General features: G+C 44.7%; 1 protein-coding gene across 2 annotated transcripts in view; it reads right to left on the minus strand.

Annotated features, from left to right (window-relative positions):
- The window catches only part of LOC147631652 (hydroxyproline O-galactosyltransferase GALT6-like), a 43,548-nt gene extending 31,348 nt beyond the window's left edge, over positions 1 to 12,200 (minus strand). For both annotated transcript variants that reach the window (XM_086808172.1, XM_086808171.1), the window contains exons 1-2: positions 10,813 to 12,200; positions 9,682 to 9,914 (exon numbers count right to left, since the gene is read on the minus strand). In XM_086808172.1, the coding sequence (XP_086664298.1) occupies positions 9,682 to 9,914; positions 10,813 to 11,755 (1,176 nt within the window). In that variant the 5' untranslated portion in view covers positions 11,756 to 12,200. The remainder of the gene's footprint in view (positions 1 to 9,681; positions 9,915 to 10,812) is intronic.
- Between the last annotated feature and the right edge of the window lie 1,481 nt (positions 12,201 to 13,681).

Genomic DNA, 13,681 nt, shown 5'->3' on the forward strand with positions numbered 1-13,681 from the left:
ACTGATGCCGTACACACTGTCCATCCCGTGCCCACCTGCTTGTTGTCCAGAGGGAAAAACACAGGGTCGTAACACGTATATAAATAATTCTTTTAGTTGAAAATTAAGTTTAACTTAACGGTTTTATAATTTTGTATTAACATGTTCAAAAAAATGTACATGTATTCTCTTGCAGAAACTTGTATCCTTTCAAGTATATGTGCCTATTTGATTGCACCAGCTCAACTCTAATGTTTTCCGATCTTGAATTCATAGACCACAAGTGAAAAACCTTTGTGACTGATGTTTAAGCATCTTGCAAAATTCTCATTAATTTATGATAACCTTAATTTTGAATGCTTTGTATCGCGGGTAATTCCGTGCGAAATACAATTTGCATTCAAGCTTCGTGCGATAGTCATCACACTTTGTGTGTGAGTCACAACTGTGTGCGTCACCTAAGGGTGAGTGACTATAGCGGGTAGTGGTGTGAGACCTCACTACAGCTTAGTGCGCCACTTCCTTCTCTTTTGTGGGTACTCAAATCACGGCTTTGTGCACAATACCTGTATGGTGTGTGACTGAACTACAACTTAGTGCGCCACATATGAACTATAATTACTTCTACAAAGCTACTGATCTGTGATCTTCTACGCAACAGAGGTCAGTTGCTCTTCAAACGGGAGGACTCTTCAAACGGGAGGACTGTCACAGGAGTGAGATTTTTGAAATATTTTATTATCCAATTTTTGTAAAAAAGAAAGCTTGTAGAGCAAGCTTGGGCTAAAATAGCCATGTAATCTATTTTTGATGGAATAAAAAATACTATAAAAATATTCAAGCAGGGATGCTTTTGGCACACGCTTGGGAGGAGGGAGGGGCAGTTGGGATCCAATCTGGGTTCTCATTTTTGTATTTCTTTTGCGCACATTTTCCAAGGTCCGCGGTTTCCCGTTTCATAATGTACTTCTTAATCATCAATAAAAGCCTCCACTACCTCTCATGTAGCAAGATAGTCTTTAGCTTGAACTTCCAAACAAGATAACTCGTGCCATTGAGCTTTCCATCAACATCGGATGGCAGTGGATGGGGCTAGAAGAAGAAGTTATTTCTCCTAGTGCTCTATTAGACAATAACTAGCAAAGAAGCTTTGTAGCGAGCCGAGGCTCTAATACCATGTAAGAGGATACAACAAGCAGTGTATGTAGACAACATTCATAGCAAGTACGATCTTTCAGAGCATGAAACTTCAAACTCAAATTGCTCAATAAAAAGATAAGAGACCAATACCAAAGTTTTTCTATGATACAATGGATGACCAAGCCCCACACTCGTGTGCTCCTTTGATGGAAGCTTCAATAGCTAATCTCGAACTACCAACGATAGAAGATTGTATGCTAACAAAAGCCAAGGTGTAACCTCACAATGATGAGTGATGAACCGTGGAGACCTCGTAGTGTCTCTAAATAGACATCGAGATGTGTGGTGATCATGACTACACCGCATTCGTCCACAGATCATAGACGGTGCCATGGTCCACGATGTTGAACTGCTCATGCTCATCTTAGGCCTCTTTTGGGCCCCGCAACTTTTAGTCAGAGTGTCCAAGAATGAAGTCTACCTACTCCATGTGTTGACCGTTGTTGGGGTAAAGGCATTATGCCCACCCTTATAGTGTGTACTAGCCCATAAGTTTTATAGTACATAGTACACTTAGTACTTTTAATGTACTAAGTGCACTATGTGTACTAGTGCAAATATACATGTGTGATAGGGGAGTCACACACACTCATTACATTGAGTTGACTTATCCCCACATATCTCTCTCTCTCTCTCTCTCTTCTTCTCTGTGTATGTCTCCCACATGAAACCCTAACTCTGTCAGAGTTGGTGCAGCGAAAGCTTTACACAGGCAGTGAGCGAGAGAGAAGTTGACGCAGAGAGAGAGAGAGAGAGAGGTTGGCGAACAATACTTGACGTGTATTAGCAATGAATAGTTGAAATAATACAATGGTGGGCATGGGTATTTATACCCTCATGATGGAAATGGCCGACTCATGTAGCATAAACTAAATAATAATTTATACCCTTTACTAAGCCTCGTTCCCACATGAGATACTATATTTTAACACCCTCTCTGTAGCTCATAGTGGGCATAGATGAAGAAACCAAGTCGATGCAGATGCAACCATGGACACCCTAGCGTGGCCTTTGCTAGGTACACCTCGGATAATGCACCAATCAACCTGTCTCCACAAGAAAATGCCATCTTGAGCTTTAGCTGCCACATAGAATAATGAATTGCAGACAACTCCACATTCATGATCCCCCATTCGTTGAACTGCGAACACATCACGTTCAAAAAATCCTCTGAACCTTGAACTGTCGACACATGACGCCCAAAATTCTCTGACAATGAACTAGGAACTCATCCCATCCATAGTCTGCTACCAATGAACTACGAACACATCACATCCATAGATTTGTCAAGCTGTTCCATGCCAGATGTATGTGCCTTGAACTCCGACACACGGGTCCAAATCACCAAAAAAACGAGAGCACAGACTGCCCCTCTCTGCCACTCACATGCCTCTCTCTGGCTGAAGCACGTGGTAGCATCCATCCACCAAGCTAGAATGCTGGAGCATGTGCCAGTGTAGTCCTCGCCACACCGGCAGATGCCGTAGCATCCCTCTTAGAATCAATGTCACTGTCATCCTCGTCAGCTTTGCCTTTGCCTTTGTCATTTGTCGAGCCTTGAGCTTTAGCTTTGGATTTGCAATCCCGAGCCAAATGCCCTCGCTTTCCGCACTTATAACAACGGCTCCTAGACTTCTTATTGGATTCCGATGCAGCATGTGCCGATTCTACATCCTTCGGAACCCGAATCTTGCCTTGGGAAATGAGCACTGCTTCCTCCTCAATGAGAAAAGAGCTGAGATCATCAAATTCCAGCTTTTCCTTCGTGACTTGTAAGCGTAATGCCCTCGAGACCATCTCGTACTCCTCAGGCAACTTCGTAAGAACCAAGGCAGCTAACTGGATACTAGTTGATGCACTATTCATAGCCGATAACTGATCATGGATAACCTTTGCCTTCATTAGAAGTGACTGCATAGAGGTCCCGGTTTCAAACTTGATGGAAAACAACTGGCCGAGAAGGGTTACTGCTCGCATTGTTGAGTCTCGATCAAACATTCCTGCAAGCTTTGACCACATTTCCTTGGCAGTCTTTAAAGTCTGAATGGCAGGGGAAATTTCCTTGGTGAGAGATTCTGCAATCGCCGACATCGCCTTCGCATTGTGAGCTTCCCAATCCACAAGAGATTTGAGAAACTCCTCCTCCTGAAGACGTGTGAAACGATTGCTATCCCTTCGGGGACGTTCCTCCGAGCCATCAACAATGTCCCATAAGCCTTTTCTGCTAAACCATAGCCTCATGATCAAGTTCCAATGCGCATAATTGTCGCCATTCAGTTTGTCATCCTTGCTCGAACACGGGAGTCCCATCTCGAAAACTCCGTCCACCTCTTCTCAGTCGACCCGGTCTTCGATAACGCACGTCTCCTCCCTTCGCCTTCTCTTCTCCCAGCCGGCGGTTCTCTTGCGGCTGCACTCCTGCTGCACGAGCGGTGCCACTGGCCTCCTCTTGCTCTGCCGCCTGACGACGTTAGGGTGCCGGACGCGGGCGATGGCTTGAACTTCCGTCTCGAACTCCTTGAAGCGCTGGGCACCGCCTTCGCCCAGCCGCCGTCGAACGGCCACCGGCAGCCCACTGCCCAGCACTACCTTGTACACGATCCCCAGGCCGCCCTTACCAAGAACGTAGGCGGACGCCCGCAGCAGCTCGTCCAGCTCGAATGAAAATCCCTTGTCTAGCGCCACCAGCTCGCCTTGCTCCGGTGCCTTCGATTCTGAGCTCCCCTCCGACTCCTCGCTGCCCCTTGCACAGCAACTTTCCGTAGCTTTTGCTGGCCTTGGGTGCTTTGGCTGCTTCAAGAAGAAACGCAGGTTTGCAGTCTGCCGCGCGTCTCCTCCCTCGTGCCTTGTGTGTGTCCAAGGATCAGAAGCCTTCAAGCTCTGATACCATGTCAGAGTTGGTGCAGCGAAAGCTTTACACAGGCAGTGAGCGAGAGAGAAGTTGACGCAGAGAGAGAGAGAGAGAGAGAGAGGTTGGCGAACAATACTTGACGTGTATTAGCAATGAATAGTTGAAATAATACAATGGTGGGCATGGGTATTTATACCCTCATGATGGAAATGGCCGACTCATGTAGCATAAACTAAATAATAATTTATACCCTTTACTAAGCCTCGTTCCCACATGAGATACGATATTTTAACAAACTCTACATTCAACTGGTATCAGAGCCTGTTATATTTCTAGGGTTTCGTCCTTGCAGAGAGGCTGCGTGTCCGCTGCTCCCGATCTCACACACCTCCGACTCTCTCTGTGCCCATGTCTTGGGCTGCTCTCTCTGAGGTTGCAGGTTAAGGCTTCTCCTAGCTGCTACAGACGAGGTGCACCTAGGTGCAAGAGTTGACTCGGGTACAGAGCTTACTGTTGTGCAGGACTCCATGTGTGTCATCGCTGGGCAGTACAGGTGTCTTGGCAGGCCGTGAAGCAGCATCCGTACCTACACAGCAGAAGCAGCATCTCATACGAGTCAGCAAATTTGACGCCCCCCCCTTTTTCTGCAACAAAAATCAGCTGATTTCAGAGGTATTTGCTTCAATTTTTTTTGGGGATTTGCAATTGAGCAGGTACAGGTCCAAATTGCTCAATTTTTTAGCAAAATTGGCAACATTGGGTGACATTGGTCACATTCAGGATCAATTTGCAGGAAATTGGATGTCAAAATTTGGGGCTTTTGATGTAATTGTGTCATTGGGCATTCATACATCTGTATGATGTGAGCAATCTCACATTTGGGGCAAAATTGCAAGAAATTGGATTGCAAATCAAAGGGCTTTTGTGCCAATTGGGTTGATTTGCATGCAGGCACAGGCATTTGATGCTTTGGGCAATGTGTTGATGCCTGTCAAGCACTCAATGTGCCTGTAAATCAAGGAGCTTTTATGTATTGGATGTATATGTGGCCAGGGGGAAGCATTGTGAAGACTCTGGATGCCTTCATGTGCGTTAATGTACCATGTATGATCAGAAATTGATCTTGAATCAAGGGGCTTTTCAAGATTTTGTGCTTGTTGAGCTTGGCAAAGCAGCAAGGAAGACTTTTATGCCTTGAACCCTCAGAAATCCACTTGCAGTCAAGGGGCTTTTGCTCAATTTCTGTCCGGGACTGTTGTATGCAGTGGTGGGGACTGTCAAGGTCTAATTTTCACTCATTTGGACAACCAGGAGAGCATTTATTGCTACTGTACTTGTTGGTACAGATTTGGTACAACTTTGTACAAGTTTTGGCATGGCTGTACACTGATTTGAGTGAGGAAAAGGCTCATTTTCAGCTGCTGTACTTGCCGGTACAGGTTTGGTACATCATTGGTGAGCACTTAGTACTATTGTACAGTACTTTGGAAGGGGAACAGAGCACATTTAAGGTGCTGTCATAAATCTGCAGCAACCAGATTTTGGTGATTTTATCACATTCAGTGGGAGGAGAGTTGCATTCGTGCTTCCGCAGTGGGAGATAAACTTTGGGAGAACAACTGTGAGCACTTTGTGTGCTTTTGGTGCAGTGTTTGCACATCTTGCAGGGAGTCAGGCACTGACTGTGTCAAAGGTTGCATATTGCTATGGCAACCACAGGTGAGAGCTCTTCATTGCTTCACATCAAGAAGCTTGAAGGCTCACATAATTATGACATTTGGCAAACCCAGTGCTATAATGTGTTGCTCCAGAAGAAGCAGCACAAGCCTATCAAAGAAAGGGGTGTAATGCCCGCTTCTCTTACTGCTGAAGAATGGGAAGATATGGATGAGCTGGCAAGATCCACCATCATGTTGTCTGTGTCAGCAGACTCTTTACTTTTTAGCATTCGTGAAGAGAAGACAGCCTGGGGAATGTGGCAAAGATTGCAGAACTTGTATGCCCAGCAAAGTGCCTCAAGCAAAGTGTATTGGTTGAAGAAACTCATAGGTCTTCAAATGAAGGAAGGGGCGTCTATGACAGCCCATCTAAATGAGTTTAATGGTGTTGTCAGCCAGGTCATAAATCAAAAGTTGGCAATGGACGATGAGTTCAAAGCCACCTTTCTCTTATGCACTTTGCCAGAGAGTTGGGACACATTCAAGACAGCCACTAGCAATTCAAATGCTATGCTGTCATATGCAGATGTTGAGGGTGCTCTCCTTCAAGAGGAGATGAACAGGAAAAACAACTCTGTTGGAAAGTCCAATGCAATGAATGCACATGGGAGATCCCAGCAAAGGGGTAAAAGCCAAGAACGGGGAAGGAGCAAGTCCCGCTCCAAAAAGGATTTGGAATGCCATTATTGTGGCAAGAAGGGACACTTCAAAAAGCAATGCTACAAATGGAAGAATGATCAAAAGGAAAAGGGAAAAGGAAAAGACAAAGACAAAGATGAAGCCAAAGATGCAAAGCCAAAGGGCAAAAGTGGAGTCAAGATTGAAGAAGTCAATGTGTCACATGCAGGTGACAGTGAGGATAAAGTCCTATTCACGTCTTCACTTGATGCCCATTCACTTCTTGCAGGAGATGGTCATGGTATGCACTCATGGATCATTGATTCAGGTGCCTCATTTAATGTCACAGGTTGCAGAGACTTGTTTGTCAGGTATACTGCTGGCAATGAAGGAGTAGTTTATTTGGGTGACAACCATGCATGCAAGATTCTTGGCAGAGTTGATGTGAGGCTTGTGTTTTCAGATGGCTCACAGCTTATGCTCCATGATGTCAGGCATGTGCCTGAGATCAAGAAGAACCTGCTTTCTACTGGACAGCTTGATGATGCTGATTATGTTACCACATTTGGTCATGGAAAGTGGAAGATTAGTAAGGGCTCACTGGTTGTTGCCTGAGGCTCTAAGGTGGACACTCTTTACTTCATGCATGCTAATGTTTGTCACCATGTTAATGTAAATGCAACCAAGCTGCCGGAAATCTCTCTGTGGCATAGCCCGTTGGGACACATGAGTGTCAAAGGAATGGAGCAATTGTCTCGTTTTGGTTACTTGCCCTCTCTAAAGTTCTCAAGTTTTCAGTTTTGTGAGCATTGTATATATGGCAGGCAACTCCAGTGCCCCCACAAGAAAGCTCTTGGACAGAAAGATGCTCAGTTAGAGCTTGTGCATACAGATGTATGTGAGATGCCTCAGCTTTCTTTGGGAGGGGCAAAATATATTGGGTCTTTTATTGATGATGCCACACCCAAGGTGTGGGTTTATCCTCTTCGTTTGAAGAGTGATACATTCTCAGTGTTTGAGAAGTTTGTTGCTCATGTTGAGAATCAAACTGGCAAAACACTGAAGGCTTTGCGTTCCGACAATGGTGGAGAGTATATGTCCAAACAGTTTCAGGACTTTTGTGATGCTAAAGGCATCAAGAGGGAGCTCTCTACTCCTTATGATCCTCCACAAAACGGGACAGCAGAGAGGATGAACAGGACCATTCAGGAGAAGGTCCGTTCTATGTTGTCACATGCTGCGTTACCTCATGGTTTTTGGGCTGAAGCTGTTATGACAGCCGTTCATCTTATAAACAGGTCACCTATGCGGATACTTCGGGACAGAAATCAGCATGTGTTGTATTTGTCTCAGAAGGAATACATTGGCAAAGTTTTGCAGAGGTTCAATATGGATGGGGGGAAGAAGACTAGTACTCCTTTGCCTCCATATGTGAAACTCAGTGCTATGGACAGCCCACAGTCGGATAGTGATATGGCCAAGATTCCGTATGCTTCAGCTTGTGGCAACCTCATGTATGCCATGGTTGCTACCAGGCCGGACATTGCATTTGCAGTAGGAGTGGTTTCTAGATACATAGCCAAACCTGGCAAGAAGCATTGGGAAGCAGTGAAAGGTGTCATGAGATACCTGAAGGGCACACAGGATATGTGCATTTGCTTTGGCAAACAGGATGCATTAGTGCATGGTTACACGGATTCGGATTATGCCGGTCATCCAGATAACCGGAAGTCTACTACCGGTTATGTGTTTACATTCACAGGAGGTGCTGTGTCATGGATATCCAGGATGCAAAAGTGCACTGCCTTATCTACTACAGAGGCCGAGTATATTGCAGCCACAGAGGCTTGCAAGGAGGCATTATGGCTATCTCGGTTAGTGGTTGATTTGGGTTATAGATATTCCATTGTTGCATTGTGACAGTCAGAGTGCCATCCAGTTGGCAAAGAACCCTGTCTTTCATGCAAAGACGAAGCATGTGGATGTGAAGTATCACTTCATCAGAGAGGTGATAGAGAACAAGCAAATTCAGCTTGTCAAGATTCATACGGATGACAACCCGGCTTATCTGTTGACAAAGAGTTTGCCTCCAAAGCGATTTGCTCATTGCAGACACTTGATGGGCATTGGATGAGGCCAGTTTCAGCCTTGATATGGCTTTGTATATTATCATGTACATGCTGATTTTTCTTTTCCTTCATTTAAGGGCACTTTGCCTTTAAGTGGGAGGTTGTTGGGGTAAAGGCATTATGCCCACCCTTATAGTGTGTACTAGCCCATAAGTTTTATATTACATAGTACACTTAGTACTTTTAATGTACTAAGTGCACTATGTGTACTAGTGCAAATATACATGTGTGATAGGGGAGTCACACACTCATTACATTGAGTTGACTTATCCCCACATATCTCTCTCTCTCTCTCTCTCTCTCTCTCTCTCTCTTCTTCTCTGTGTATGTCTCCCACATGAAACCCTAACTCTACAGCGGAGCTTCCATAGCTCCTTCACATGTGTTGACCGTTCTAGGATCAAAGTCCACTCTATCATGTAGCCTATTTGGCACTGTGCCAATTTTATCCATATATATATATATATACCTAGATGAATCCAGGAACATGCCCAAATTCACCTTTTAGGAACGTGCATGTTATATACTCATGGTAGTCAACCCACAAGACTATATAACTATTAACTCCATTATGCATAGTATGGACTAGATACTACGACATCCCCACTAACGTCGTCAGTGCCCAACAGTGGGTGTAGAACTCTGTATCAAGATATGCTCTCACACACGCACTCCACACACACACACACACACACACACACACACACACACACACGAGCATATATTCACACAAAGCCCTTTGTACTGAGTTTCTGTCAAACCTCCGGAGATGCAGGGCAGACTTAACCATAATGAAGCCTAGCACTAAGGGAAGAGAAAATAGAAAGAATTAGTACACCAAATAAGTAGTTGATAGGGCAAATGCACCACTAAAGTTTATCTAAGCCGTCTACACACGTGTAGACTATTATGGGATCTCAGTCCACTCATGTAGCCTATTTGGCAGTGTGCCAATTTTATCTAAGCCAACATCGGGTGCCCTCGCTGCTCAACCATAGCTGTTCCTCTTAGTAGGGCCTTCACATACATGAGCTAGCTGGAGTCTAGACATTATAATGTAAGGGTGGAACATTGATATCGGACAGTATATTGAATTATTAGAAAAGTCAATAAGTTACGCACAGGATACCATCAAGTAGTTTTCAGGCATAATAAACGAGTTCACAAGTTGAGGTAGTCAACTTACCGTTCTGTACACGGAAGAGGCTATATGCCTCCCATCCACACTCATGTGATAGCCTTCCCATCCTGCTCTGATTGTAAAAACAAATGATTGATTCTCCACAAAAGGATAACGCCAATCCATGCTGGGCTTTTCTGTGAGTCCCATTAACCTATCCAGCCACGATGTTGACTTGGCCTCCTTCAAGCTCTTCTCGTCTTCGTAAATCCACTTCTCGCATCTCAGTAGGCCATCAACTGGTGACATCATAATCCAACTCAAAATTCAGTCATCAGTTCCAGATATCATAACCCACACATTCTGAGTAACATTCATCCCAGATGAAAGCAAGCAAAGTTCCAACCACCAAAACCCGAATGCAACTATTCACTAGTTCTTGAAAAAAAAAACACCTTAAATTTAACTTGACCCTTGCATATTAGGCAGCCCAACCACACCAGAACACACAAGCAAAGACCCACACACACACACACACACATGCACACATGCACTGGCAGCATGCAACAAGTGAAGGTGCTATCATGGATATTAATGGTTAAAAATAAGAGCATGTTACAAAAGGTGATCAACTTGTGCATGAGCGTGTGCATGTGTGTGCATGTGACAGCACACAACAAGTGAGGGTGCTACCATTAGCATAGGATATTGACGGTAAAGAATAAGGGCATGCTACCCACTTGAGCGCGCGCGCGCGCGGCATGTGCGTGTGCGTGTGAGAGAGAAAGAGAAAAGAAAGTCATATTAACGTCTAAGGTAGACCAAAAAGGTCTATGAGACGAAAGGAGGAGGTATAGGACCTCAAAGGTCGTAAGCAAATGCGATAGTATGGAAAAGAAAACATCAAAAAACACTAGTAAAATCTCTGCAACGGTTACAACAGTAGGAGGCTGGAGGTGTGCTGTTGGTGACAGAAGTAACCACTTGAGAGACCAGACACGCACGCGCGCGTGCGAGAGAGAGAGAGAGAGAGAGAGAGAGAGAGAGAGAGAATGTGTGTGCATGCATGTGTCTTCCTCAACGTTATCAAAAGCTTCAAGGCATACTAGAAACTGCATACTTAGAGGTCAGTTGATTAGCTTAGGTTTATAAACTATGCTACCTAAAAATAAACTGCTGAATTGGTTCTACGATTACCTGTGTCATCATCGTACTGAGATTCCAATCCACTGCAGCGTTGAGCAGTGCCCCACTGGCCACGATAGCATGTGTTCACCTCAAAGATGGACTTTCCACTCCAATCACCCTTCAATCTAGGGTTCACGTGCAGAATCCTAGGAGGGTCCTCATTGTCAACGACCTTGAGGCCCTGCAATTCCACAATGAACTGAGAGACCATTGCTGTCAACGGCCGGCCTTTGACCCTGTAACTTTTGGACAAGCGCTCAAGGTGGGCAGGGAGGGGTGTTCCTACAACTGTAATGGAAGAACCCAGCATGAGGCCACATGGCAAAAAGGCACTGTCATGGTTTTGCAGCTCTTGTTGAGACAAGAAGATGGAGTGAGGACAGGTTTCCTGTCTTGATGCTGGAGAGCTATGGTTGGCGATGGTGGATGTGTTGTGCTGCAAATCTGACCATACACGGAAGCCAGCTTGCCACGCCTCATTGGCCAGTTTCTCCAATGCAGAGGGTACGTGTGTTCCATTTCGCAATGCTTTGATGCGTCTCGGGATTCGTCCGTATTCACGAATGGAATTTCGTTCCGAGGAGCGCTTCCATGTATGACTAGACCCTAATGCATCATGGGGTAATGTAATACGAGCAGGGTCAGGGTCAGAGATGCGACCACCATGTGCTAACCTGTTGTGGGCTCCCTCTTGGATGTGGACGCGCAACTTTGCAGCTCCAATGGTATCGTCCTGGCCGTCGAGAGTGGCCCTCCTCACTGCCTGCAAATGGCTTTCTGTAAACCTCTCTATGCCTTCAGGGTCCCCTGATATGGGCACCAGGCTCCACTTTAGTAGCTTTGGCACTTCGAAGGAGATCGACACCACGCACAGAAACACCGCAGCAAGAAACAAATGGACAAACCTTCGCCAGCCCAAGAAGAAAGGCAGTTCCCCTTTGCCTCGTCTCATCGGGTGATGATGGGCAAGAGGAAACGGGACAGAAAAAGAAAAAACAAAGAGATCAGACTGTGGATATGGAGAAGTAAAAGGATGGGAAAGCTTCCTTTCTGGTTATGGCAATGCAAAGAAGCTTCCGGATAAAATGGAAGCTTAAGCTATGGCGATGCAAAGCTTCCAAGCAGCTTGGCTATGGCGATGCAAAGCTTCCAAGAAGCTCGGCTATGGCGATGCGGAGTTTCAAAGAAGATGGCCAGGGCGATGCGGACCAAAGAAAAAAAAAAGAAAAACATGAAGGCTTCGCCTGCGGTGATAGAGCTTTGAAGGAATTGATCGAAGAGCTCGGAAGCTATGGCTGTAGTGGAACGGCTGCTGGTAGGCCGGTCGCCCATGCTTTAACCGGCCACGTATGTGAATGGTGAACCCCAACCATAGTGTGCTTTGTTTGTTGACCTATACAAAAGTCGTGCAAAGTCATGCAATAAATATTTCCCCCAAAAGATTTGAAAGGATAGGTGGCACCATTTGTATTTTTTGTCCATTCCAAACATGTAATATAATGTCCGAGGCCACATTGATTATTGCCCGGCTAGGGCACAAACTCTACCAAATCTCGAGCCATGTGATTTTTACAAAGTTCGCAGAGGGGCTTTCATGGAAGGACACATTATTTTCCTCTCTTTCACCTATGCATGTATCAAGGCAATGTAATTTGTATGAGCCTTACAAAACGGTTTTCTTCTCTTTTTTGTGGACCGTGTAATGTGTATGAACATTCAACTTTGCTCTAGGTATGCTTCACAAGTTTGTGCTCTCTTCTACTTTCTCTTATTTTTTGCTTTTTCATGAGCGTGTAAAATAGGTCATGTGATAGTAATGGCTTCAAATATAATCCTGGCAAGCCCCTTGCTTTAGGATTATGGTGGACAAAAGGGACAAACTAAAAAGTAGCAAGTAAGAAGGGAGTAACTAGTAATTATTAAACCTAAAACAACTTGAGCTTACATATATTAAAAGCTCTACATCAAAATTAAGTGGCATAATTTGGCTTTCTAGCCCTCCTCCTTGATGGCCATCTAGCTTCTACCCATGCTCTCTCCTTGATGGCAATCTAGCTTCTACCCATGCTCTCTCCTTGATGGCCGTCTAGCTTCTACCCATGCTCTCTCCTTTCTAGCCCTCCTCCTTGATGGCATAATCTAGCTTTCTAGCCTTCCTCCTTGATGGCTGTTTAGCTTGGGTGGAGGTAGCTCCAAGATCGATTTGACATTGCTCTCATCCGTGGAGATACCATTTTTAGACACAATGTGTCCTAGTATAATCCCATGTTTTACTCAAAATTGGTATTTCAATGGATTTAGGGATATTCGATATAATCGACACCGTATAAATACCATTCACCACACACATCGTCAATGAACACTTCCAACCACTTTTGTAGGTAGTCCTTGAATGTTGGGCACATAAGTCATTGAAATGTTGCGTGGGACATTGGTTAATCCAACAGGCATAACCTGATAGGCAAACATGCCACCCATAGTGGTGAATAAGGTCTTGTGCTGGTCTTCAAGTGTGATGAACACTTGGTTATAGCCAAAGATTTTGTAGGCTTCCTTTCCAAACAACTCTCTCTAGAACATAGTTCAATATATGATAATGGATAATGATCTTTATGCATGGTCGTACTAACTTCTTTCAAGTCCACACACACTTGTAGCTTTCTATTCTTCTTTAGCACAATGATAGTGGATGATACCCAATCAGTTTCTTAATTCACAAATGGATCCTACAGCAATAAGTTTTTCAATATATTCTTATACAATGGCTGAATACTTGGGATTCATTTAGTTGTTACCATATTATAGTAGTGATGTGTGTGAACACACTTAGGACCGCCGGGGCACTTTTTCCCTCACTAGGAGGTTTTTTCCCCCGTGC

This window comes from Cibotium barometz, chromosome 14 (genome assembly GCF_041138505.1).
Source record: "Cibotium barometz isolate CiBa-2024 chromosome 14, ASM4113850v1, whole genome shotgun sequence".
In the NCBI taxonomy this organism is placed as follows: domain Eukaryota; kingdom Viridiplantae; phylum Streptophyta; class Polypodiopsida; order Cyatheales; family Cibotiaceae; genus Cibotium; species Cibotium barometz.